Source organism: Oncorhynchus kisutch, linkage group LG5, assembly GCF_002021735.2.
Source record: "Oncorhynchus kisutch isolate 150728-3 linkage group LG5, Okis_V2, whole genome shotgun sequence".
Classification (NCBI taxonomy): domain Eukaryota; kingdom Metazoa; phylum Chordata; class Actinopteri; order Salmoniformes; family Salmonidae; genus Oncorhynchus; species Oncorhynchus kisutch.
The window spans coordinates 58,793,037-58,819,927 of NC_034178.2; the positions used below are offsets into that span (position 1 = coordinate 58,793,037).

Here is a 26,891-nt window from a genome sequence, read left to right on the forward strand (position 1 = left end):
ACCACAGTCCCCCGAGAAGATAGGCACCTGAATTTGACTGAGACATTGCAGGCTCTTCATCCTCGCTCATTTGTTCCACTTGTTTGCATTTATCCGGCAGTGATTACATTGTCCATATACTTTATCCTCTTTGGGTTCATTTCTCTGACACCATGTAATTATGTATATGTGAATAACTCACGTCGGAGTTTGGTAAAAATGCAAGCATAATAATTTACTCAGGTGTTACAGGTCACGACATCCTAATTAAACACTTATAATGCACCTGTTTATATATCCTACTGTAGATAAGTGCCCCACTATCACAATCTCTGGGTTGGCATTATGACCATTATTTTAACTGGAGGAAAGTAGTGTTCAGTGTTGACAATGTCCCTTTTTACCTTGTGGGAGTACAGTTTGTTAATGAGAAGCAGTTGATGCATTACCAATCTTGAAGAATCCATTTGAAATATCCAAACTAATGTAGAGAGTGCTGTGTCAAGTGAACGCTGTGAAGATCACGAGAGACAGACTTGTCAGGCTTTCCAGTGGCGCAGCGGTCTAACATTGCATCTCAGTGCTCGAGGCGTCACTACAGACACCCTGGTTTGATTCCAGGCTGTATCACGACCGGCCGTGATTGGTAGTCCCATAGGGCGGGGCACAATTGGCCCAGCGTGGGTCGAGTTTGGCCGTCATTGTAAATAATAATTTGTTCTTAATGGATTTGCCAACAACAACAAAAAATCATTAAGATGTTTGTACTTCTTGGCGGAAGAGTTGCATGGAGTAGTGTCACAAGCCAAACCATTTTAAGGAAGAAGTGGGCTTTTTGATTTTGTCAAGGTACTATTTTTTTGGGGGGGGGGGATTTTCTTTTTACCTTGTTTTTTCAACCCCATCCAGTTTGTGGCGGCAATCCACTTTTTGGGGTTGTTGTCCGAAGAAGATTTCTTGAACACGCTCTTTGACGTCATCGTGGCAATGCTGTTCCATCCGGAGAAATGAACTGGCATCATCAGCACAATCCTCTCAGCGCCTATGTAAGTTGCAGCCTGTAAATGCACAATATATCATATAGTTTGATTTACGAACTGTAGTGTCATTGTGGTGTGAAGAACGTCTATGTTGGTAGTATATTTCCTAAAGAGGTATTGTTTATGAACTTGTGTTCAACCTGATGCTAGCTCGATGTGGTAGCTAGCTAATGTTCGCTGGCTAACGTTAACCCCAACCAACCTGTTCTATCTCGCTAGCATTAGCTAAGCCAGATAGCCTGTAGCTTGTTAGTGTTGCTGTCTGAGTGCAAGCAATTTACGATTACTTTACTGTCTGGGCATGGGATGGCTAGCTAGCTACACGGCTTGCTTGGGTGTGTCATACAGCATTCAAATGTGATCACCCCCTCCATGATCACATTTCCAGTGAGCACATGTTACCTACATTGTCATTAAACTAAAGTGTGTAGTGTGAGGGTCTGCCAGGTAGGGAGTAACACGAAAGCCACTCAGCCGGTGGCGCATCGTCGGGATGTGCTGCGGTGTAAATCCACTGTCAAAAACTACAGCGTACACACACACCAGGTTGGTCAATGTTTTCAGCATGTCTGTGAGATCATTAGCCATGCACAATATGCAACAGACAAAAAGGAGTTGTTCATTTTTTCATGCTGTTTGTCAATTGTCGGGTTTTCATTTTAATTTGGCCTGTACGCAGTAGTGCTAGTGGATGTAACATTGGCGATTCAAATCCACACATGCTAACTAACCAGCCAGCTAACGTAAACTCACCCCATTCCGTACAAATGTGCGCAACCGCAACATTCAAACGAGGCTACAAAGAAAACCAATGGGACTATGTTGACGTCAAAATCGGGGGTGTGAACTAGTTTTCTATTCAAGCGTTGATCGACATGGTAATGGCTCTATAGTATTGGAGAAAAGTTTAAAAAACGGACCCTCAGTTACATCGGGATGTGTCATGTCTTAACGTTCAGCACTCATAAAGCAACTATTTCTGTCTTACAATCTCTCTCCACCAGGTGTAGCACTACTCTCATCCTTTAAAAACAAGAAATGGACAGTATTTTCATCATTGCATGCAATCATCATTCTCAAAGCCGCTGTTTATTTCTAAGATCACTTTAGCACAGCCCTAAAAACCTGATTCAAATTCGACAAACCTTCAAATAGGTGTGTAATGACACATTATATAAACTCTTTATAGTGTTTTATTGACATTTTAGAGGCGATAAGTTGGACAGATCGAGTGAAAAAAAGCAATTTTCCCACACATCTCTCCGTCTCACTATCACGCATTAGTTTCGCTTCCCCACCCGCCATTTTTAAAAAGGCCTGACGGGGCTCATTGCCTGCTTGAATTATGCCGAAACGGGCAGTGTTTAGGTCATGTAATTGATTCTGTTGGAAAGGGGAGAAATTGTACTTTACAATGGTATTGACATTACAGTTGATCTGGAAGTATTACGTTTTGGGGGCGCTAAAATAAGGGCAATTGTACGGACCAAGGCGATGTACGAGTTTACGTGAGTTTACGTTAGCGGCCTCATTGTGATATTGATGGTGGTTTTGTTTGGCCACTGACTACTGATAGCTGCACAACTTATTTTCAATGCTTGCCAAAAGATACCGAGCTTACCTTTACGCTGAGTTACACTGGGTTCAGAACGCAATCGTGGTTACTTTAAGACACCATGGAGCCGGCGTGAGATATGGGTCTGAAAACATACCTCAATGCATGGATGGGATATGCCACTACTCCAAATATGACCTTTATCCACCCAGCTGCATCAAAAATATTGAAGTACTGCTTGTTTTCCCAGAAAACTGGTATTTTTGTCATCATGCTAGCTATCAGTAGCCACAGCAGCCATTATGGAATGGCATGTCTGCATTGAACAATAAAGGAGCTTAAATCAAATGAAAGTTTTATTGGTCGCATACACAGTTTTGTTTATGTTATTGCAGGTGCAGCAAAATACTTGTTTCTAGATCCAACAGTGCAGTAATACCTAGCAATAATAAAATAAACTATACACATATAATGCAGAAATATCAGAAGGAGCAATGTCAGATCCCGGAAAATATAGGTGTGTGCCTTTCCAAATCATGTCCAATCAATTGAATTTACCACAGGTGGACCCCAATCAAGTTGTAGAAACATCAAGGATGATCAATGGAAACAGGATGCACCTGAGCTCAATTTCGGGTCTCATAACAAAGGGTCTGAATGTAAATAAGGTATTTCTGTTTTTTATTTTGTAAAAAATTTGCAAAAATGTCTAAATCTGTTTTTGCTTTGTCATTATGGGTGGGGTATTGTGTGTAGATTGAGAATGTATTTATTTAATCCATTCTAGACTAAAACAGTAAACTAACTAAATGTGAAAAAAGTCAAGGGGCCTGATACTTTCCGAAGGCACTGTACATTTTAAAGTTGGTTAAAGAGTATCTAAACATTTATTGTCCAGTGTTCAATGACTATGTATATAGAGCAGCAGTCTCTAAGGTAGTGAGCGGAGGCCGGCTAGTGGTGACTGTTTAACAGTCTGATGGCCTGGAGATGAAAGCTGTTTCTCAGTCTCTCGGTCCCAGCTTGGATGCACCTGTACTGTCTCCGCCTTCTAGTCTCATCGTTGTTGGTAATCAGGCCTACCACTGTTGTCATCAGCAAACGTGATAATTTGAGTTGGAGACGTGCATGGACATACAGTCATGGGTGAACAGGGAGTACAGGAGCGGGCTGAGCACACCCCTGTGGGCCCCTGTGTTGAGGGTCAGCGTGGGGGAGGTCTTGTTGCCTAACTTCACCATTTGGTGTTGGGAGTTCAGGATCCAGTTGCACGGGGAGGGGTTCATACCCGAGTCCCTGAGCTTAGTGACGAGCTTGGAGGACACTAGGGTGTTGAAGGCTGAGCTGTAGTCGATGAATAGCATTCTTACTAGAGGTCGACCGATTTAATCGGAATGGCCGATTTTAATTAGGGCCGACTTCAAGTTTTCATAACAATCGGTAATCTGCATTTTTGGATACCGATCATGGCCGATTTATATTGCACTCCACGAGGAGACTGCGAAGCAGGCTGACTACCTGTTATGCGAGTGCAGCAAGGAGCCACGGTAAGGTGCTAGCAAGCATTTCAACTCGCCCAACTCTGTTTCAACTCGCCCAACATGCCTACAAAGTATCTAAGTTACCTGTAAACTTGGTCCAAACATTTCAAACAACTTTCCTAATCCAACCTTAGATATCCTAAAATGTAAATAATCAATACAATTTTTAAGACTGGATAAACTGTGTTCAATACCGGACGAAAACAAAGTGAAGCACGTTCCAGGCCCGCGCGCACCAAAAGACTTGAGTCCCTCTGAGTGACACATGGAAATAACAGGACTACTTCTTAATTTCTCAAAAGAAAAACATCAACCAATTTCTAAAGACTGTTGATATCTAGTGGAAGCCATAGGAACTGCAAGCAAATTCCTATTAAAAAGAGCTTCCCATAGAAAACACATTGACATTCCCTGGATGGATTGTGCTCGGGGTTTCGCCTGCCAAATCAGTTCTGTTATACTCAGACATTATTCAAACAGTTTTAGAAACTTCAGTGTTTTCTATCCAAATCTACTAATAATATGCAAATCCTAGCTTCTGGGCTTGAGTAGCAGGCACTTTACTTTGAGCACGCTTTTCATCCGGACGTCAAAATACTGCCCCCTAGCCTTAAGAAGTTTTTTTTAACTACACATGGTTGAGGAAATTACGAGTTTATCTAGCTTGTCCTACGTTGCATACAATCGATGCGGTGCCTGTTAATTTATAATTGAATCATAGCCTACTTTGCCAAACGGGTGATGATTTAACAAGCGCATTTGTGAAAAAAGCACTGTCGTTGCACCAATGTGTACCTAACCATAAACATCAACGCCTTTAAAAAAAATCAATACACAAGTATATATTTTTAAACCTGCATATTTAGTTAATATTGCCTGCTAACATTAATTTCTTTCAGTTAGGGAAATTGTGTCTTCTCTTGCGTGCTGTGCAAGCAGGGGTGGCAGGGTAGCCTAGTGGTTAGAGTGTTGGACTAGTAACCGGAAGGTTGCAAGTTCAAACCACCGAGCTGACAAGGTACAAATCTGTCATTCTGCCCCTCAACAGGCAGTTAACCCACTGTTCCTAGGCCGTCATTGAAAATAAGAATTTGTTCTTAACTGACTTGCCTAGTAAAATAAAGGTAAAAAAAAAAAAGCTAAGTCAGGGTATATGCAGCAGTTTGGGCTGCCTGGCTCCTAGCGAACTATGTGAAGACCATTTCATCCTAACAAAGACCGTAATTCATTTGCCGGAATTGTACATAATTATGACATAACGTTGAAGGTTGTGCAATGTATAACAGCAATATTAAGACTAAGGGATGCAACCCGTTAGATAAAATATGGAACGGTTCTGTATTTCACTGAAAGAATAAACGTTTTGTTTTCAAAATGATAGTTTCTATATTTGACCATATTAATGACCTAGGGCTGGTATTTCTGTGTGTTATATTATAATTAAGTCTACGATTTGATATTTGATAGAGCAGTCTGACTGAGCGGTGGTAGGTAGCAGCAGGCTCGTAAGCATTCATTCAAACAGCACTTTCCTACATTTGCCAGCAGGTCTTTGATGTGCTTCAAGCATTGTGCTGTTTTATGACTTCAAGCCTATCAACTCCTGAGATTAGGCTGGCAATACTATAGTGCCTATAAGAATATCCAACAGTCAAAGGTATATGAAATACTAATGGTATAGAGAGAGAGTCCTATAATAACTACAACCTAAAACTTCTTACCTGGGAATATTCAAGACTCATTTTAAAAGGAACCACCAACTTTCATTTGTTCTCATGTTCTGAGCAAGGAACTTAAACGTTAGGTGTTTTTAAATGGCACATATTGCACTTTTACTTTCTTCTCCAACACTTTGTTTTTGCATTACATAAACCAAATTGAACATGTTTCATTATTTATTTGAGACTAAATAGATTTTATTGATGTATTATGTTAAAATAAGTGTCTATTCAGTATTGTTGTCATTATATATATACATGTATGTCTGATTTAATGTTTATCAGATTAATTGAGCTAACAGCTCTGTTAGGCTCGAAGTCAACTGCCTCCTATTGTAAAAACAAACGCACCCCACACATTTTGGAAAATCTATCCGTCACATCACTCTAACTAACGTTAGCTAGTTACACAACGATTCCTCCCCGGGCGCGGCAGCTCCCTGGATCTCCCGAAACCAGTGTATGTGTGTCTTTCACATGGGGTTGGGTTAAAAGCGGAAGTCACATTTCGTTTACCTTATGCGCAATTGACCAATAAAGTGATCTTGATTAGCTAAGAAATATCACGCTCCCAGACATACAGTGCCTTTAGAAAGTATTCACACACCTTGACCTTTTCCAAATTTTTGTTGTTACAGCCTGATTTTAAAAAATGGATTCAATTTAGATTTTGTGTCACTGGCCTATACACAATACCCCATAATGTCAAAGTGGAATTGTTTTTCAAAATGTGTACACTTTAATTACGAATCAAAAGCTGAAATGTATTGAGTATGAATACTTTCTGAAGGCTCTGTAAGCTACTCAGAGGAGACTGTTGGCAATAGTTTGCTTGTCCGAGGTCAGAGTTTGCACCTGTTTGGTCCTAGTTTTCATGACAGCTCACTGGATTAGCCAGAATGATATACAGTGTAATAGCTTATTGAATCTGGAGCGCATACTGTATTGAGTCTTGATAAACCACACATTAAATGAGCGAATCGCATGTATTTGAGTTGAGTCTGAAAGTACAGTGTTGAACTGCGGTGAGTTTGTCAAAAGCATAAAGATCACATTTACCAGTCAGATCATCTAAAGTCAATGGACAAACCATGGTCTTAATGGTAAATGTTTATCTTTATACCCCTGGTGATTTTGGAAACCTGACATTTCTCCACTCTTTCCATTGCAGCATGTGATATTCCTAAACATCACTGGATACCGTTGACTGAAGAGGAAAGGACATCCCACGTCTTTTATTTTGGAAAGAGCGGTTTTGAAAACTTCCCTGGAATATTTAGCCTTTTCTTATGCAGAGAAATCCTAATAGGCCTGCCGATGACTGGAACGTAAAGGCATGTGTCCCAGTAGCTCGCCAAACTATTTGCTTTAGGAAAGAGTCAACTGGCTATTGTACTGCATATCATTTTGCCTAAATCTTGTCCAAAAGGAGGGAATTTCTTTGCCTTATGGTAGATGAGGAAAGAAGGCAGCTCCTGAGTTAAATTTTTTTGTTGATCCTAACATTGTTGAAAGTGGCATTAATGTTTCAGCCATGTTGACTTTCATCAGAATGAAGAATAGCTTATGGTAGATGAACAGTGGAAAAAATAGATCAGAAGATCAATAATCAGCAGGCTGACACAGCACATTGAAGGGGAATGGAAACACTTTTTAGGACATATAGCAATGCAACAAGTTGTATTCAATCCACTAACACTAAACAGGTGTAAAGCCTAGTGTTTCCCTTCCCCTTTAAAGCTGGAATCCTTAATGGTGAAACTGCCATGTCCTTTTGGGATATTACAACAACAAAGAAGTTACTGCAAACAACAAACTCTGTTTTTTACCCTCTGACGACATTGCATACGCGATAGAATAGCAGAATATGTACTGTGTTGCTCGAAGCATCTCGCCTCCATTTAGGTCCACAAAATAATAAGAGGTGCTGGGGCGGACAGGGGCGCTTTCCCCCCTATTGCGGATTCAATCTTTAAGATGTTGTCATCTTGCTGTAGATGCCGTGTGAAAGTAGACTGTTACAGTGAATGGACACAAGTACAGATGTGGTAGATACATTTGCATGCAGTATCTTATCTATGTAGGCACAGGCAGTATAGACTGTAGACATACGCACACTGGTGTGACCTTGGAAGGCTGAATGCTCGAGGCGGCGGGGGAGAGTGATAAGCGAGTGTTGGCCAACCCTCTTAAGTCAGAAAATGTAGCGGACTAGAGGAGGAAGAGAGACTGGGTGTCATGGTGTGTAATAGTGTCATGGTGTGTGTGTGTGTGTCACTGTGAATGTTTGCTACTATGCACATCTATGTACTTAGCTGTGGATGTGCATGTTGGACTGCATCTGTGGTGGTAGGTAGTCTGATATTATAGCATTAGGCCTTGTGTTCCATTAGCCTTTCTGCTTGTGTATTATCTATAGTGTTTTTGGATATGTTGGATGTGCCTGCTTGTTGACAGTGACACACAATATCTGTGCTGAGTCACTCCTATGTTTGTCTGCTTAATAATGTATGAACAACACCGTTAGACTCACTTATCGCTCTGTATTACCTTCAGGACACAATGGAACATACACGTCTCTGTGTGTGTGCCACATGGATGTCACTGTGTGTGCCACATGGATGTCACTGTGTGTGCCACATGGATGTCTCTGTGTGTGTGCCACATGGATGTCACTGTGTGTGTGCCACATGGATGTCACTGTGTGTGCCACATGGATGTCACTGTGTGTGCCACATGGATGTCACTGTGTGTGCCACATGGATGTCACTGTGTGTGCCACATGGATGTCACTGTGTGTGCCACATGGATGTCACTGTGTGTGCCACATGGATGTCACTGTGTGTGCCACATGGATGTCACTGTGTGTGCCACGTGGATGTCACTGTGTGTGCCACGTGGATGTCACTGTGTGTGCCACATGGATGCCACATGGATGCCACTGTGTGTGCCACATGGATGTCACTGTGTGTGCCACATGGATGTCACTGTGTGTGCCACATGGATGTCACTGTGTATCTGCTCAACTGTTGGCCACAGCGTCCCCTCATTGAAATCGGGCCTGCACATATCCTATAGATGGCCATACCTTTCAGTCTGGATTGCAATAAGTCGAACATGGGGTGAAATGAGGAGGAGGGGAAAGGGCAAACACATTAGGGGACGTTCAGTGACAGACGAGGAGGATGCTGATATGACTGTTGTTGACACTTTGTTTTAGGTCAGTTGTTAGTTAGAGCAAGGGTTTGAATAGTTTCTCTCTGTGGGTGAGATTAGCCATAGTGGTACACCAGTGTTGGGTTAATGTTACAGGGTTAGTGTTATAGTTATGAGGAAGGGGACTTTGCTTCATTTGAGAATCTCTCCTATCCATTTGGGATACTTTCCCTCCATGCTAGTAGTGTTTTCTCTATGCTGTTCCTGCATAGCACAACCTCCTAATGTGAGGGAAATACAGGTGTATCATCATTTCAGAGTGAGTAGGGGCGGTAGGGGGGCTTGTGTGGGTAGGGGGTTGTCAGTGGTGCCAGTAAACTGGTGGTGACTGAATTTTTCACCTTTCTTAGTTTTGTGCTGATTAGGAAAATGCTGCCACATAGGCCAGTAATTGGTGGGGTTGAGGTGCACTGACGGGCACTGTGTGTGTGTGTGTGCCAAACAGCAGCCTAATTTCCTATATAGTGCACTACTTTTGACCAGAGCCCAAATGCTGGAAACGGTAGTGCACTATTGTAAGGAATAGGGTGTCATTTGGGATGCTGCCAGTGACTCTAAGCAACAGGCTCTTAGCTCACTACATGAAAGACACTATTAGGTTATTGACAATGTCTGCTAGTCAGTGTCTCTCAAGCTTTGTGTCCCTCATTTACTTACGTTATTTACTGTACCACTCATGATGCATCAATGTATCAGAGACTTCTACTGCTCTGCTCTCTGAGTAATCTGGATGGAGTCATCACTGTTAGGTGTTCCACACATCTTCATGTCATAGTTTCACATTTTGAGTGTGCACTGGGCAGTGAAGATGAGGACTGCTCCTCCTTCTAGAATACATTTTAGAAGTAACTGAATAGCCTCAGTGTGTGTTTGTGCACACACTGAGTGCAGTTTATACATGGCTGATTTGAGCGTGAGTCAGTGTGCTGCCATACCAGCATAATTTATTTGTATCTCTATCTCTTCGTTTGTTCCAATTTGATAGTGATTTTCCTCTCATGTTGACCACCTCCTCCGCAGCAGCCAACCCTGAGCTGTGAGTCAGAAGAGAAGCTGGACGGATGGTAAGCTTTTTTTCTCGCTCCATTTCTCCTCTCTTTCTTGCCAACTGTTTCTCCTTTTCCCTCTCACTTTCATCCTCCATATCTCTCTCCCTCCCTTTATGTCCCTCTCTCTTTCAATCTTTCTATGCTGTTGATAAGTGAAAGATAGTCTTTATATAATGTGCTCTCCATGAACTCAGCTCTCAGACACTGTAGATTAGCCATAGACAGCCCCGCTAACTCGTATGTTTGATTCTGAGGCCAAAGCTCTCTACAGGGAGAACATGGTGCAACTCTGGGTGCCTCTGGCAGATAAGACCACCTGATAAAACTATATGAATTAATATTTTAGTGCTCACTCACCATCCTTTCCATATTATTTAGCTACAATAATTTTAAACTAATTTGAAATCCTAAAAGGATATATGGTTTCTTTCACCCATTTGGTAAAGAAATTGTTTCTGAAATGCTGTGTCTTATATTAGGCGACAATGTAAAAGGATGGTCTGAGTGTCACTTAGGCCTACTGTCTGAGTGAATAATTAAGGCAATGTTTGTTTGCCTCTGCCTGACCAGGGAACCACAAAGATTAGGCTAGTTAACCCAGGTCCTGTGACACGCTTCTGTCCTCTAAAAGGTCACTGTGGCACTTTAGTGTATCTATGGAAACTGTACAATGAACCCCATTTCAGAAATGTAATTAAAAATATTTAAAAAATTATATTAAAAAATGTTTAGCGTGACACCCATCATTTTATTTTACTTGCTATATTGTATTTACTTTGCCATCATGGCCTTTTTTTGCCTTTACCTCCCTTCTCACCTCATTTGCTCACATTGTATATAGACTTGTTTATACTGCATTATTGACTGTATGTTTGTTTTTACTCCATGTGTAACTCTGTGTCGTTTTATCTGTCGAACTGCTTTGCTTTATCTTGGCCAGGTCGCAATTGTAAATGAGAACTTGTTCTCAACTTGCCTACCTGGTTAAATAAAGGTAAAATAAAAATAAATAAAAAATTGCTGTAGATTAGGCTTGTGCAGTAGATTTATTTTGGAAGTGGGTTTAGACATATCAGACATTATTTGGCTTATATGGATTTCTCTGAGAACATTTACTATTAATTGCCATTAAGAATATTTGGACATAAAAAAACGAACAATTTGACTCAACTAATAACTCAAGTCTCAAAGCCGACCCTAGTACGACTGTCTGCTCCTTTGTGTAATCAGTTTTAATTCTGCTACTTTTTTTGTCCCGTCCACTCACTGCTGCATGTCATAATCCATTTTATTTTCCTTCTTGTGTTAGACGAGCATGACTTTGAGCCAGTCCGCAGATGCATGCATGTGCACAGGGCCCAGTGCCATCCCCCCTGCTTCCCGGCTTTGAAGCTGCCTCTGAGAGGGGGTGTGGCGTCGGGACGTAGCTAGACCCTCGCACCCCCAGTGTTGGCCGTGTGACACTGTGGCTGAGCGTCAGCCTGGCGCCCCCTGATGGATCAGGCTAGCAGTGAGCAGAGTCCTGAGGAGCCGGAGGTGGGCCGAAGGGCGTCTGAGTCAGAGCACGGCCTGTCCAAAATCACCCATAATGCACTGGAAAACATGGGCGCGCTGGGCCACGGCCTGAAGCAGCTCTTCCAGCCGCAGCGCCGCCGCTCGTCCGTCTCCCCGCACGACGCCGCCACCTCCGTCTCTATGGGTGGGCCTGCCCCTGAGCCCCCGGACGGTGGGGGTACAGAGGTTGGGGACTTTCCCGCCCCCGGTCCGGACTCTGACCCCCACGCTACTTCCTCCACTCACCCTGCAGCTCTGAGCCGCGTTCTGCAGCAGATCAGAAGCGCGCCCCCAATGATAAAGCGAGGGACCAGCCTGCAGAGCCGCCGCAGCAAGACTGGGGGGACTGGGGACCCCCCCCAGAAAGGCAGCCCCCAGATCCACCGGAGGAGTACCCAGGAGGTGATGCTGCTGCAGGATGGCCGCCCGCGCTCCTCCTCCACCACGGACACGCTCACCAGCCCCACCCTGGCCGACATGCTGCTCACATCTGGGTACCACTCCACTGAGGAGCCTGACCAGGTGAGTTTAACCCCAACCGACATGCTGCTCACATCCGGGTACCACTCCACTGAGGAGCCTGACCAGGTGAGTTTAACCCCAACCGACATGCTGCTCACATCCGGGTACCACTCCACTGAGTAGACTGACTGTGTAAGATTAAACTAGGGGACCTACTCACAAGCCACTGCAAAGCTTTTTGTCCTACACTAGTTCAAAAGTTTGGGGTCACTAGAAGGCCAGCATCCCGGAGTCGCCTCTTCACTGTTGACGTTGAGACTGGTGTTTTGCGGGTACTATTTAATAAAGCTGCCAGTTGAGGACTTGTGAGGCATCTGTTTCTCTAACTAGACACTAATGTACTTGTCCTCTTGCTCAGTTATGCACCAGGGCTTCACACTCTTTCTATTCTGGCTAGAGACCGTTTGCGCTGTTCTGTGAAGGGAGTAGTACACAGCGTTGTACGAGATCTTCAGTTTCTTGGCAATTTCTCGCATGGAATAGCCTTCATTTCACAGAACAAGAATTGACTGTGTTTCAGAAGAAAGTTATTTGTTTCTGGCCATTTTGAGCCTGTAATCGAACCCACACATGCTGATGCTCCAGATATTCAACTAGTCTAAAGAAGGCCAGTTTTATTACTTCTTTAATCAGAACAACAGTTTTCAGCTGTGCTAATAACATCAATGCAAAAGGGTTTTCTAATGATCAATGATAAACTTGGATTAGCTAACACAACGTGGCATTGGATCACAGGAGTGATGGTTGCTGATAATGGGCCTCTGTACGACTATGTGATATTCCATAAAAAATCTGCCGTTTCCAGCTACAATAGTCATGCAGTATGTCTACATAGTATTTCTGATCAATTTGATATTTTAAATGGACAAAAGAAATTGCTTTTCTTTCAAAAACAAGGACATTTCTAAGTGACCCCGAACTTTTGAACGGTAGTGTAAATTTAAGAAGCTGCTACTACTAGAGAAACAGAAGATTCATGACTTCTTGTGCTGTTAGATTAAATTGGTCAGATTTCGGCCAACTGGTTTGCCATCCTCTGGATGTTCTTTGATGAAGGAGTGAAAGGAGCTGTCAGTGCTGATAGGTCAGAGAGAAATATTGTGTGTGTGCGTAGGTGACTGTGCTCTAAGCTTTTCTATATTTAGCTGTGGCCTGTGGCTGCCTCTAAGTGTACTTCAGGTCAGCCAGAGAACACTTGCCTTGCAGGCCAAAACGAGCTCAAACTTTACATCATTGACACTGTTCTATAGCCCCCAAGATCTAAAATGTTCCTCACTGGAATTTCTCAAATCCACTGAAATGTGTAGTACACTGATTGAATACTGACTTGTAGCAGGTAAATGATCAAATCCTTTACATTGTTAAAATTGAGCGTTGAACTTCTAGACAACTAGTAAAGCTGGCGCCTCATTGTGTCTGAGGTATACCAATCAAGCACAGTGCATATCCCTGGCAGTGATCTCACAATGCTTGATGACACCACCAAGCCTTTTGATATGAATCTGACTGTTAGATGGATAAGGCTAAGTTGTCTGTTGCACCAACAGACAGTGATCACCCTGTGTGTACTGCAATGAACTGTCCTTACAAGAGCAGCTATCGGACTAGGGTCTAACTAGCATCGAGACATGTCTGTGGTTGAGGGACTCAGTCGACAGTCTGTCATTCTTAGAAAGAGCAACAACTGTCCTGTCCACTGCCTCTTTTACACAAGCTGTCTGAGCGGACAGTGATGGAAAGGGGAATGTACTCGCAACCCCACTGTGGTGGCCTACGTCTTTCCCAACTCCCAAGAACAGCACAGAATCCCTCTCTGCACAAAGTTAATTCTCTTCTGACCTCTAACACTGCTGTTCCAGAATCTGTTTATAGCAAATTGATTTGAGAACATAGTGCCTTCAGAAAGTATTCACACCCCTTTACTTTTTCCACATTTTGTTACAGCCTGCATTTAAAAATGATTACATTTAAATGTGTCACTGATCTACACACAATACCCCATAATGTCAAAGTGGAATTTTGTTTGTATAACATTTTAGAAATTAATAAAAAATGTAAAGTTGAAATGTCTTGTCAACAAGTATTCAAACCCTTTATGCCAAGCCTAAATAAGTTTAGGAATACAAATGTGCTTAACAAGTCATATAAGTTGCATGGACTCATTCAGTGTTCAATAAAAGTGGTTAACATTATTGTTTTCATAACAACCGCATCGGTGTACCCTATACATACAATTATCTTCATTGATTAGTGAATTTCAAGCACAGATTCAAACACCAGGTTTTTCAATGCCTCACTAAAAATGTCAATGAAGATGTTTTAAAAAAACAAACAGATGCTGAATATCCCTTTGAGCATGGTGAAGTTATTAATTAGGCTTTGGGTGGTGTTACTACAAAAAAAATACAGAGTCCTTCCTAACTCGGTTGCCGGAGAGGAAGGGAACTGCTCAAGGATTTCACCATGAGGCCAATTGTGATTTTGAAACAGAGTTTTTAATGGTTGTGATGTGAGAACTGTGGATGGATCAACAGCATTGTAGTTACTCCACAATACTAACCTAAATGACAGTGTGAAAAGGAAGCCCAAACAAGCATCCTGTTTGCAACAAAGCACTTAAGTAATATTGCAAAACATGTGGCAAAGAAATGAACTTTTTGTCATGAGTACAAAGTGTTATGTTTGGGGCAAACACATCACTGAGTACCACTCGACATATTTTCAAGCCTTGTGGTGGCTGCATCATGTTATTGGTATGCTTGTTATCGGTAAGAACTAGGGAGTTATTTAGGATACAAATAAACGGAATACAGCTATAAGCACAGGCACAATTCTAGAAACCTTGTTCAGTCTGCTTTCCAACAGACACAGAAAACAGACACAATTCACCTTTCAGCAGGACAATAACCAAATATACACTGGAGTTGCTTACCAAGACATTAAATGTTCCTGGGTGGCCTAGTTACAGTTTTGACATAAATGATCTTGAAAATCTATAACAAGACTTTAAAATGGCTGTCTAGCAACAATCAATTTGAGAGCTTAAATAATTTTAAAAAATCATAGTTGGCAAATATTGTACAATCCAGGTGTGTAAAGCTCTTAGATTTACCCAGCTCTTAGACTCTCAGCTGTAATCTCCGCCAAAGGTGCTTCTACAAAAAATGAATGATGTTTTCACATTGTAATAATGGGGTATTTTGTGTAGACAGGTGAGACATTTGTTTTTATTTAATACATTTTGAATGTAGGCTGTAACACAAAATGTGGAATAAGTTGTCGGGGTGTGAATACTTTAAGGCACTAACATTTAATTTTTCTGGTTGAGCATTAAGCTTCTTCAGAGTTATGTATGAGGTGGCACACAGTCTTTATGGCATCCCTGTGATGGATTACTGCTCAGATTGTACACATGGATTCCTCTGCGTTCATATATGAAAGGTATGGCCCAGCTGTTTTACACATTCTAGGAAACCAGTCTGAGTATAATGGTAGGTAACAGGTAACCTTATGATTATAGGGTGTTGGTATTGGCTGGTTTATTATGTTAGTGCTATAGTTTCATATACATAAAGGTCTGATGTAGGATGAAGACAAGTTTCTTCACCACATCAAATAGTGACCATAGCAACTGGAGGAAGCTTGTGGTAACTGTTTTGCAGCCGAATGATCATGATAGTTTATGAAATGATGAAACTCAATATTGCCCCTGTTGATATAATAGGCCTTCCCCTTCCAGTTCAATTTAGTTATTTTTACACTCTCCCTCAATCTCACACGTCAGTCTCTGATTTCCATCTTCCCTTTATCTTCTCTTCCTCATTACTCTCCCTTTCCTTGGTCAGCTGGATCGTCTGGACGGCTCTGGCCCGGCCATATCGCCCAACGCTATTTCCTATGGAGCCGACAGCTACGGGCTGGACTCGGTGGACAGCACCCCAGACCCCCAGCGCACAAAACAGGCCATCGCCCAGCTGCAGCAGAAGATACTCAAGCTCACAGAGCAAATCAAAATGGAGCAGAGGGCCAGAGACGACAATGTGGCAGAGTACCTGAAGCTAGCTAACAACGCAGACAAGCAGCAGAGTGCCCGCATTAAACAGGTGTTTGAGAAGAAGAACCAGAAATCAGCCCAGACCATCCAGCAGCTGCAGAGGAAGTTGGAGCGCTATCAGCGCAAGCTGAAAGAGGTGGAGCACAACGGGATCCCCCGTCAGCCCAAAGACGTGCTCCGAGACATGCACCAAGGCCTCAAAGACGTGGGCGCCAAGGTCAGGGCTGTTATGAACATTTTTAATCACATTTACTTTCCCTGTGAGCTGTTTTGTTAGTCATCTCATGTATTTTTCACCACTGTCATACTAATTCCTGCCAGTGTAGTGCGCCACTGCATCTGCTAATGTGAGTAGTACCACCACAAATGTACAATTTGTCTGGTCTTAGCCACCTGTCCTTGACTTCTTTGCAGAGTGGTTAGCAGTACACAGCTTCTAACAGAGTCCTATAGAACACATGTAGAATACGTATCTCTCAGACCTGGGTTCAAAATTACTTGTTTAATTTCAAAATTATTTGAAATCATTTATAACACTTTAGCTGGGCTTGATTGGCACAATGGAACCAATAGAATAGTTGCAAAACATCATACCTGGCCTATCTGGCACTTCAGGCAGACTAAAGGAATCGCTAAAAAATATTTGAACCCAGATCTAGTATATCTATGTCCCTGTCCATTAAGTAAGGGATAAACACAGACATTCTGTAGATTATCTTGGAAATAATGGATGACATTGCAGAGTAAATTTTTCCAATGTAATGTACATAACAGAGGCGTTTATCCCGCTTATACCACAGTTTCCAAAGAAAACGATACTAAAGCACACATTTACCGGTAGAAATACCTTTTGTTTATTTACTTATCTTTTAAATGCTAGGGACTCAACCCAGTTGTTCATTCTATATGGTCTGTTGCCATGCTCGCTGGCTAACACAGGCATGACCTCTGCAGCCAGAATAACAAGAAAGTAGCTGCATTTGCATTTATTTAAGCTGTTTTCTATCAACATCCATTAAGATAACAATGAGCTGATGGTGCCTGGCATAGCTAGAAATGTTAATTACGAGGAGATTGCATATATTCAAATAAAGAAATACCTGATGCTGAAAACAGATGGTAAAACTAGAAACATGGGAGGATTTGACAGCATAGCGCCACTTGCGTAAGGACTAGAGAAATTCATCATTGCAAGGTGTCCTGATTTTATATTTTCAAATGGACATGTTATCTGGTTTTAATGTCCATTCTAGAGCCCTTCTAGCCAATCACGAACAAGTATTCAACAATGCTGTGGTCAAATCTCCTTTAATTCACACTTTAGTCCCACCCCAGTTAGTATCTATCTGTCCTTCCCTACAGGTGACCGGTGGCCTCTCCAGCTTCTCCCACGCCACTCACTCTGCAGCTGGGGCTGTGGTGTCCAAGCCCCGAGAGATCGCCTCCCTCATCCGCAACAAGTTTGGCAGCGCCGACAACATTTCGTCCCTGAGGGACTCCCTCGACGAACCCCAGGAGGATGGTCACGGTCTGGTGGGGGCTTCCAGCCCAAAGTACGGCAGTGAGGATGACTGCTCTAGTGCCAGCTCTGGCTCGGCAGGGGTCAACAGCGTCCCCGGGGGCCCGCCCAGCTCTAAGGGTCTTAACACCCTGGACCCCGGCCAGTCATTGAGCTTGGACACGCTTCTCCACGAGGTTCAGGAGCTCCGGGACAACCAGGGTCGGCTGGATGAGTCGTTCAACAGCCTGAAGAGTCACTACCAGAGAGACTACACCATGATCATACAGGCCCTGCAGGAGGAGAGATACAGGTAACCAGTCACTGCCACACACAACCTCGCAGGTACTACATACACTTTACTGAGTCCTCATTTACAAAGGACACGGACTGTCACTAATACTTATGTGATAACCTGAAATCTGCATGTATTTACCACCCCTCCCTGAACTCAGCACTTGCTCAAATCGCTCATAATTGCAAATCGGTCTCGTTATTAAACACTTTTTACGTTCAAAAGAATGTATTATTCTCACTCAGCAACAGAACATCTCCTCCACCTTTATGAAAGGAAGCGTGTGTGATCGGTACCTGACCTCTGTGTGTCTCTAGGTGTGAGCGTCTGGAGGAGCAGCTCAACGACTTAACAGAGCTCCACCAAAATGAGATCCTCAACCTGAAGCAGGAGCTGGCCAGCATGGAGGAGAAGATCGCCTATCAGTCCTACGAGAGAGCTAGAGACATTCAGGTAGGTTGTTTCTCCAGTACTTGAAAGAAGGATTATGGAATGATTATATTTGACTTTTAGCTCCAAAGGGCCTCAACAGTGCGTCTCCAGTGAACCCAAAGCGTATTCTTAGTCTGGGACATTTTTTGTATTATTATCATGCTACATGGTACAGTAGTTGTCTACTGTACCATGTCACCATGGTGATCCATGGTCTTCTCAATGCCCCCCCCCCCCCGTATGTGGTACTGTAGTTATGTCTAGCCATGTTTGTGACGAAGTGTGTTGTTGACATTCCACAGTGTGTGGCCGTCTGATAATCCTGTCTCTCCCCTCCCCCTGTAGGAGGCGTTGGAGGCATGCCAGACGCGGATCTCCAAGATGGAGCTGCAGCAGCAGCAGCAGCAGGTGGTCCAGCTAGAAGGCCTGGAGAACGCCACGGCCCGCACCTTGCTGGGCAAGCTCATCAACGTGCTGCTAGCCGTCATGGCCGTGCTCCTGGTGTTCGTCTCCACTGTGGCAAACTGTGTGGTGCCCTTGATGAAGACGCGTAGCCGCACCTTCTCAACGCTGCTCCTTGTTGTCCTCCTCGCCTTCCTCTGGAGGAACTGGGAGGTCATCTCCCAGTACTTGGACCGCTTCCTGTTGTCCCCGAGTTGATCTGCAGGGGGGCCTCAATGAACGACAACAGAGGTGCGGGGCTCTCATAACAATCAGGGATGGTGACGCAGGGCCTGGCGGGACGAGAGGGGACTAACTAACCCATGCATTGCCTCTGCAACTGTAGTGGCTTAGTGGAAAGGAGGAGGAGCCAGGATACCTTTCTCTCTCCAAGGAGTGAATTTGTTTACAGGTGGAAGATGTTTATTGCATTAGAATTGATTCAAGTGGTATTGAATTTGTTTCTTGATATTGCTATCATTAATGCAGATGATTGAGGGCTTTCTCGTGGCTGGATTTGGATAATGAACAGCTGGCATTTTGCTGATCCACATGGCTAGTGTCGTCTTTTGCTATTCCTTTTCTCTTTCTCTTACTCCGATGTCTCTCTTCTCAATCACCCCAGTCTGCTTGTCTTTCTGGGAGGATTGATAGACTAACTACAGTACACAGTTGTGGACAAAATCTTTCTGGATCAAGCAATTGATGGGTTCTCGAGCAGTGTGTTTTATATGGACAAGCTGAACGCAATGATGGGCCTGATTGGATAAGGACGCTAAGTCGGAATATGCTCAGCCCTGTTGGTCCTGCCCCCTGCAGAGATGAACATACTTGAAGAGCTGTAAAAATGCTCAGACTGTGCTTCCATACCATTTCTATTAGTGACAATAAAATAGGACTTATTTAAAAAAAAAAATGAAAGATGGACTGGTCCTTGAGTCAAACCATGACTGGGTGATGTTTGTTTCCTTTCTCAAATCGAGGTTCACAGCACTGTTTTATAGATCTCCTGGCTGACTAGAGAATTTGATCAAACTTCCAAGGAAAAAAGAACCAGCAGCACCCCAACGCCTTGATCACACCAAGTGTCACTGCCCAAAATGGTATACAGCATCTGGATGTGCAACATTCACCTACCATTTAATGCATACTATTTATAAATGCAATGCAAATGCAGCATTCTATTGGAAATGATTGCACTGTCGAGGTGCTCAATGGGTAAGGCTATGGTTGGAGTACCCCACAGAACATTTGGTATGATCAGTTTAAGCTCAATGTGTCCTTGCACACCCTTGTGGACAAGCTGAAGTGGAGAAGAGGTGCATTTTTTTCACTTATGACCCATACACTTCTAATAACCCATGGCAAATGTATCGTTAATCCTGAATCGAGCGAACACCAACCTTGTATAACCATTCAGATTAAGGATAGTGCAGTGCTAATCCAAGGCTGGGAGAACCCACTTTGGCATCAAATGTCAAACAGGATGTACTAGTAATGCAATTCACCTGGTAGAAGAGGCTACCTCTGCTGAACAGGTCTAAATGGCTATACCAATTTTGGACTCATGAACTGAAATGCCCCTATTTCAACTACTGTACACCAATGTAACTCAGTTAAGGCTATTTACAATGCCTACTCGAAAGCTTGTTTTACTCCAATCTTTGGAAATGTAGAACTACAGCCTCAAGTCAATTTGAGTGGTTAATTTCTCCAGCCACCCAAGAGTTGTTTCAACTGCCACAAGCATTTAAAGATTGCACTGATACAAGTTTGTCATTTTTAACAAAAAGAAAGTGGGCCCCTATGCCCTATAAGGACAGATTTAGACATGGGACACCAGGTGGGTGCATTGAATTATCACAGGGACGCAACTTGTTTTAGAAGGGGGGATACATTAATACAAACACTCCAGCCTACCCTGCCGCTCTGAGGTGTTCATATGGCACACCGTTGCCTTTTATCACATTACAATGCTGAAACGGGGGGGGGGGGGGCCCCATCTTTCATAGATAATTCATAAAAATCCATATACCGTCACAGATCATTGTAAAGGGTTTAAACACTTTCCCATGAATGTGGAACGGTCGTTAAGACACTAACAGCTTACAATTATGAAAACTTGACACTAAAAAGAGGCCTTTCGACAGACTGAAAAAGATGCCCAGGGTCCCTGCTCATCTGCGTGAATGTGCCTTAGGCATGACTGTATGTTTGTTTTTACTCCATGTGTAACTCTGTGTCGTTTTATCTGTCGAACTGCTTTGCTTTATCTTGGCCAGGTCGCAATTGTAAATGAGAACTTGTTCTCAACTTGCCTACCTGGTTAAATAAAGGTAAAATAAATAAATAAATAAAAAATGCTGCAAGGAGGATTGAGGACTGCAGATGTGGCCAGGGCAATAAATTGCAATGTCTGTACTGTGAGACGCCTAAGACAGCGCTACAGGTCGGACAGCTGATCGTCCTCGCAGTGGCAGACCACGTGTAAATATTTACACATGTTAAGTTTCCTGAAAACAAACACTTGACAGTGAGAGGACATTTTTGTTGCTGAGTTTAGTATGCAGGTCTACACTAAAGGATACCGCAACAACTTCAAAAAATAAGCTTTATTCAAAAACATAGTGAATCTTAAAAACCCACATTTGGATGAAAGGAGATAAGTCACTCAGCTGCTCCCTTCTTGTCTCGTTTCCCTGTGGTTCTAGCAGCAGGAGCCCCCTCGCCCTTCTTGGCTGCCCCCTCGCCCTTCTTGGCTGCCCCCTCGCCCTTCTTGGCTGCCCCCTCGCCCTTCTTGGCTGCCCCCTCGCCCTTCTTGGCTGCCCCCTCGCCCTTCTTGGCTGCCCCCTCGCCCTTCTTGGCTGCCCCCTCGCCCTTCTTGGCTGCCCCCTCGCCCTTCTTGGCTGCCCCCTCGCCCTTCTTGGCTGCCCCCTCGCCCTTCTTGGCTGCCCCCTCGCCCTTCTTGGCTGCCCCCTCGCCCTTCTTGGCTGCCCCCTCGCCCTTCTTGGCTGCCCCCTCGCCCTTCTTGGCTGCTTTGGTAGTCTTCAGTGCTTTGGGCTGGTCCTCAGCAGCCACCTCAGCCCCTCCTTCCACTGCAGGCCTCGTCGCCTTGGGCTTCTTCGTAGGGGCCACCTTGGAGCCACCAGGAGCCTTCTTGGGTTTTGCATCCTTGAACATGAAATTGACTGTCAGATTTGCCATACAATCACCCATTGATTAGAGCTAACATTTTGCCATGATAAAGCCCAGACGGAACAGTACCCATTATGACCAAGGTACATAAACTGCTTACCCACCAAAACCACTTGAACTATGTCAATAGTCATAAGAAGAAAATAAATAAAAAAACTTGCCTCTGAAGTCTTCTCCTTTTTGGCTGTAGTTCTTCTCTCAGAAACTAGTGATGTAAATGGAGCGACATGCAATCATGGACACCACAAAAAGGAGAAGTGAGATAGAACAATGCTCATTCATGACTTGTATTTGTGACAAAGAAAAGTTCCTGCAATATTATACCAATACCTAGACTCGAAGTAGCAATTTGTAAAAAATAAAAATTCTCTAGGTAGCGCATCGTTCATCCTATAGCTTGTGCGCCATCTGTTTAATTAGTGAACCAATAGGTTTCAGCACATTTCCATGGCTGATTAAAACTAATTTCTCATGTTCTACAGCAGACATTAGTGAGCAATATGCTCCCAGATAGCACAAATACATCTGCCCAAAGTCCTGCAGATTCATTTAGAATCCCTAAATTCTTCACTCTACATTGTTTATACATCAGTTAGACAAACATTCTGATGTCTCACCGACATCTTCCCAATGTGCAAACATGCTCCAAACTACACAGTCCCCATGCAATTCCATACGTCAGCTCGTTATCTGGGTTTGGAACATCAGCACTTAAGTATCGTGATAACTCCTCACAAGGTTCCTGGCAATTCCCAGCCCTCCATTGAAATGTGTTGCTCAATAAGCAACAATTATCTCAACCAATTGGGCAGATGGGTTTAGACGTAACCCTAAGGACTATGATCACAATAGATTCAGTTTACCTGCTTCCTTCTCTTTGGTCTTCTTGGCTCCAGCCTTGGAGGCCTTTGCCACATTGGGATCAGTGTTCTCAGTGGCCTTAAGCTTGGGCTCCTTCAATTTACCCCTGACTGCAAGCTGGAAAGGGAGGGTGACGACGCACTACATTTTAGAAACAGCAAACCCATATTCAACGCAATGTTTTGATGTAACAACTTGTATAATAAACACTGATGCTCAAATGTGCATTCAAAAGGTGGTACCAAATCCAATAGACAAATTTGGCAGGTACGCTACCACACAGGAAAGTATTTAATTGGTTGACATCTGTAGTCCTAGTTAATTATTCTAACAAAAAAAAAATATATAGGTATGGGTCACTTACCCGAAACCTCCCCTGTGCGCCGCTTGCAGTGGAGTTAGGTGGCCTCGCTAATACCCCGCTCTCGATTCCTTTGTTCAGGGCCTTGCGCATCATGTACTTCAACCTCACCTGGTCCAAAGATGGATATTTCTCTGTTATGTAACTACGAATGGCCTGCGAGGAAACACCCTTTCGAGAGTCCAATTCCTTCAGCGCTTCTTTGACCATTATCATCGTTGGTGGATGAAGGTGGGTTTTCCTTGCCACATCAGGTGCTTTGCTGGACTCTAACAAAATGAAAAAGAACAATTTATAACCGTAAACTAACAAAATATTAGGATACCCTTATTGGCCAAAACAACACATGGGTTACAAACCGGATTTAGCTTTTCCCAACACTTTCTCATCTTTATTGGATGATTCAGAAGATGCGATTCCTTCTTCGGAGGCTACCGTTTTTTTAGGTGCCATTTTCTAACGATAAATCTTAAATTAACTTAAAAACAGAACGCCTATTTTCTCACCTTTAAAAGCGGATTGGATTCCAATTTTATGCACTCCAAACAACTCAGCCGCTAACCACGTGGTTCATCAAACAGGTGCTCCCAGTTATTAGGTAGGCTACCACTCAGGACACATCCCACTAGTGTGAAGTCGATTCCTTTCCTTGCCTCTGTTCCTCCTTTGCATCCTTTCCTTTATTGCTCTGATCAGCTGCTTACATTTACTGCTCTGGCATATTAAACACGATTCAACAAACATAAATAAAATATGAAAACATTTATGCTTCGATCATACTGACTGTTATTGCATTTTGGTACACCAGAAGTACATTACTTTCCAATGGAACACTGCATTTGCCTTGCAGCATTGTGTTGCGGAGGCAGTTGCAGTGTGTTCTGTGTGGTGCATATGTTGGATTTATCAAACTGTATGCTTAGACGGCTTGAAGGAAATGGTAGCAGAAGGTGAATGTTGAACTTTTGTTGCACACGTATCCAGAGGATGTTGCATACCATTTTGCATAATAACACGATAGGTGTGATGAAGACGTTACACCTAGATCACACGGACTGAGTCATTGCGCTTTGGTTACACCAGAAGTACATTCATTTCCAATGGAACGTTGCGTTTGCCTTGCAGCGGCAGTTGCAATGCATTCTGTGTGGTCCATATGTTGGATTTATCAAACATATGCATCGAACGAATGCATCAAATTGTATGCCTAGACTTGACAGAAAGTAGCACTGTGAATGTTGAACTGCACACATATCTAGTAAAAAATATTGTGGGATTACATCATTTTTAAAAAGTGTGACTCTAGAATTTTTTATAAAAATGATTTACAAAGTAAAAACATTATTTATTCGATGATATCTACACATTTGTGACAGCCTATAATATAATTTACCTTAAAAATGCATAGTTGGAGGAAATTACAATAATAAATAGTCAAGATAGTAGAGAGTAGGCTCTTTCAACAATGAGACCAATGTTGTGCAAGCTGGTCTTGATTGTGCTGTTGGACTGGGACCAGCCCCCCCGAAAGCGCTGGTCTGTGTGGGTCCAGGGATGGTTGAAGTCCCAAAAGCAGGCAGGGGAGTTCCACCGTCTCATTCAAGAGCTTTGACTGTTTGCAAAGGAATTCCAAAGCTACTTTTGTCTGGACCGAAGCCAGTTCGATCACCTGCTCCAGATGGTTGGAGACAGGATCGCCCGGATGGATACCAACTACCGGGAGTCCATCAGCCCAATTGAACGCCTGGCAATGGCAAAGGAAAATTAAAAAGACTTTTAAAGCCTTTGATACCGTAATTGATTGATATTAGATATACAGTGCATTCGGAAAGTATTCAGACCCCTTCACATTTTGTTACCTTACAGCCTTATTTTAAAATGGATTAAACACAAAAACAGGTTTAGAATTTTTGGCAAATTTATACAAAATAAAAAACGGCAATATCACATTTACACAAGTATTCAGATCCTTTACTCAGTACTTTGTTGAAGCACCTTTGGCAGCGATTACAGCACCGAGTTTTCTTGGGTATGACGCTACAAGCTTGGCACACCTGTATATTGGGAGTTTCTCCCATTTTTCTCTAAAAATCCTCTGAAGCTCTGTCAGGATGGATGGGGAGCGTCATTGCTCAGCTAATTTTAGATCTCTCCAGAGATGTTCGATTGGGATCAAGTCCGGGCTCTGGCTGGGCCACTCAAGGACATTCAGAGACTTGTCCCGAAACCACTTCTGTGTTGTCTTGGCTGTGTGTTTAGGGTCATTGTCCTGTTGAAAGGTGAACCGTCGCCCCAGTCTGAGGTCCTGAGCGCTCTGGAGCAGGTTTTCATCAAGGATCTCTCTGTAGTTTGCCCCGTTCATCTTTCCATCAATCCTGACCCCGCCGCTAAAAAACATCCCCACAGCATGATGCTGTCCCCACCATGCTTCACCATAGGGATGATGCCAGGTTTCCTCCAGACGTGACGCTTGGCATTCAGGCCAAAGAGTTCAATCTTGGTTCAGAGAATCTTGTTTGTCATGGTCTGAGAGTCCTTTAGATGCCTTTTGGCAAACTCCAAGCGGGCTGTCATGTGCCTTTTCCTGAGGAGTGGCTTCTATCTGACCACTCTACCATAAAGGCCTGATTGGTGGAGTGCTGCGGAGATGGTTGTCCTTCTGGGTGGTTCTCCCATTTCCACAGATGAACTCTCGAGCTCTGTCAGAGCGACCATCGGGTTCTTGGTCACCTCCCTGCCCAAGTCCATTCTCACTTGATTGCTCAGTTTGGCCAGGTGGACAGTTGTAGGAAGAGTCTTAGTGGTTCCAAACGTCTTCCATTTAAGAATGATGGAGGCCACTGTGTTCTTGGACCCTTCCCCAGATCTGTGCCTTTACGCAATGCTGTCCCGGAGCTCTACGGACAATTCCTTCGACCTTATGGCTTGGTTTTTTCTCTGACATGTACTGTCAACTGTGGGGCCTTGTATAGACAGGCGTGTGCCTTTCCAAATCATGTCCAATCAATTGAATTTACCACAGGTGGACTCCAATCAAGTTGTAGAAACATCTCAAGGATGATCAATGGAAACAGGATGCCCCTGAGCTCATTTTCGAGTCTCATAGCAAGGCTCAAAATACTTACGTAAGTAAGGTTTATTTTATTAATGTGCAAACATTTCTAAAAATCTGTTTTTGCTTTGTCATTATAGGGTATTGTGTGTAGATTGATGATGGAAAAAAAAGATTCACTCAATTTTAGAATAGGGCTGTAACGTAACAAAATGTGGAAAAAGTCAAGGGGTCTGAATAGTTTCCAAATGCACTGTATTTTATGCTAGCTAAAGGGCTCTCTAGTTAATAGCCCCTATGTGATATCAGATGTACTTTTACAGAATGTTCATTAGGTCTATTACTTTTCCCAAAGTTTGTTTAAAATCCCTTTTTAATGACTAAATGTTACCAAATGAAAAGAATGTTGGGGTGCCTTCTGCCCTGATGAAGGTAGGCTAGTCTTCTCCAGGACCACTTGTTCAAGACAGTTACAGTCATTCATTGCATTCTTATTGGAATCATGTACACTCTTAGAAAAAAGGGTTC

General features: G+C 43.2%; 2 protein-coding genes across 7 annotated transcripts; one reads left to right on the forward strand and one right to left on the reverse strand.

The window, feature by feature from the left end:
* The first annotated feature begins 741 nt into the window (after positions 1-741).
* On the forward strand, positions 742-20,070 carry LOC109891341 (transmembrane and coiled-coil domains protein 1). 5 transcript variants are annotated; one of them, XM_031825522.1, is made up of 8 exons: positions 842-1,025; positions 7,005-7,167; positions 10,035-10,113; positions 11,408-12,174; positions 16,020-16,445; positions 17,591-18,039; positions 18,339-18,474; positions 18,799-20,070. In XM_031825522.1, the coding sequence occupies exons 4-8, from the start codon at positions 11,593-11,595 to the stop codon at positions 19,111-19,113; spliced, it is 1,908 nt and encodes a 635-aa protein (XP_031681382.1). In that variant the 5' UTR covers positions 842-1,025; positions 7,005-7,167; positions 10,035-10,113; positions 11,408-11,592; the 3' UTR covers positions 19,114-20,070. The 5 variants fall into 5 exon arrangements, with proteins under 5 accessions (XP_031681380.1, XP_031681381.1, XP_031681382.1 ...); XM_031825520.1 differs by lacking the exon at positions 7,005-7,167 and having other exon boundaries at positions 742-1,025; positions 11,408-12,240; XM_031825521.1 differs by lacking the exon at positions 7,005-7,167 and having other exon boundaries at positions 742-1,025; positions 10,070-10,113; positions 11,408-12,240.
* Positions 20,071-21,479: 1,409 nt separating this feature from the next.
* h1m (linker histone H1M) lies at positions 21,480-23,942 on the reverse strand. Of its 2 annotated transcripts, none has more exons than XM_031825524.1 (5): positions 23,818-23,942; positions 23,315-23,580; positions 22,953-23,067; positions 22,251-22,294; positions 21,480-22,065 (listed from the first exon to the last, which is right to left on the reverse strand). In XM_031825524.1, the coding sequence occupies exons 2-5, from the start codon at positions 23,525-23,527 to the stop codon at positions 21,562-21,564; spliced, it is 876 nt and encodes a 291-aa protein (XP_031681384.1). In that variant the 5' UTR covers positions 23,528-23,580; positions 23,818-23,942; the 3' UTR covers positions 21,480-21,561. The 2 variants fall into 2 exon arrangements, with proteins under 2 accessions (XP_031681384.1, XP_020339398.2); XM_020483809.2 differs by lacking the exon at positions 23,818-23,942 and adding an exon at positions 23,671-23,810.
* Positions 23,943-26,891: the final 2,949 nt, after the last annotated feature.

Excerpts from the sequence above, each read along its gene's own strand:
- h1m (XM_020483809.2), bottom strand. The coding sequence starts at position 23,764 with ATGGCACCTAAAAAAACGGTAGCCTCCGAAGAAGGAATCGCATCTTCT. Across the intron at positions 23,581-23,670 it reads GTTGGGAAAAGCTAAATCCG|AGTCCAGCAAAGCACCTGAT; the intron begins GTTTGTAACCCA and ends TCATTTTGTTAG. Across the intron at positions 23,068-23,314 it reads GCGCACAGGGGAGGTTTCGG|CTTGCAGTCAGGGGTAAATT; the intron begins GTAAGTGACCCA and ends CTCCCTTTCCAG.
- LOC109891341 (XM_031825520.1), top strand. The coding sequence starts at position 11,593 with ATGGATCAGGCTAGCAGTGAGCAGAGTCCTGAGGAGCCGGAGGTGGGC. Across the intron at positions 12,241-16,019 it reads CCACTGAGGAGCCTGACCAG|CTGGATCGTCTGGACGGCTC; the intron begins GTGAGTTTAACC and ends TTCCTTGGTCAG. Across the intron at positions 18,475-18,798 it reads AGAGAGCTAGAGACATTCAG|GAGGCGTTGGAGGCATGCCA; the intron begins GTAGGTTGTTTC and ends CTCCCCCTGTAG.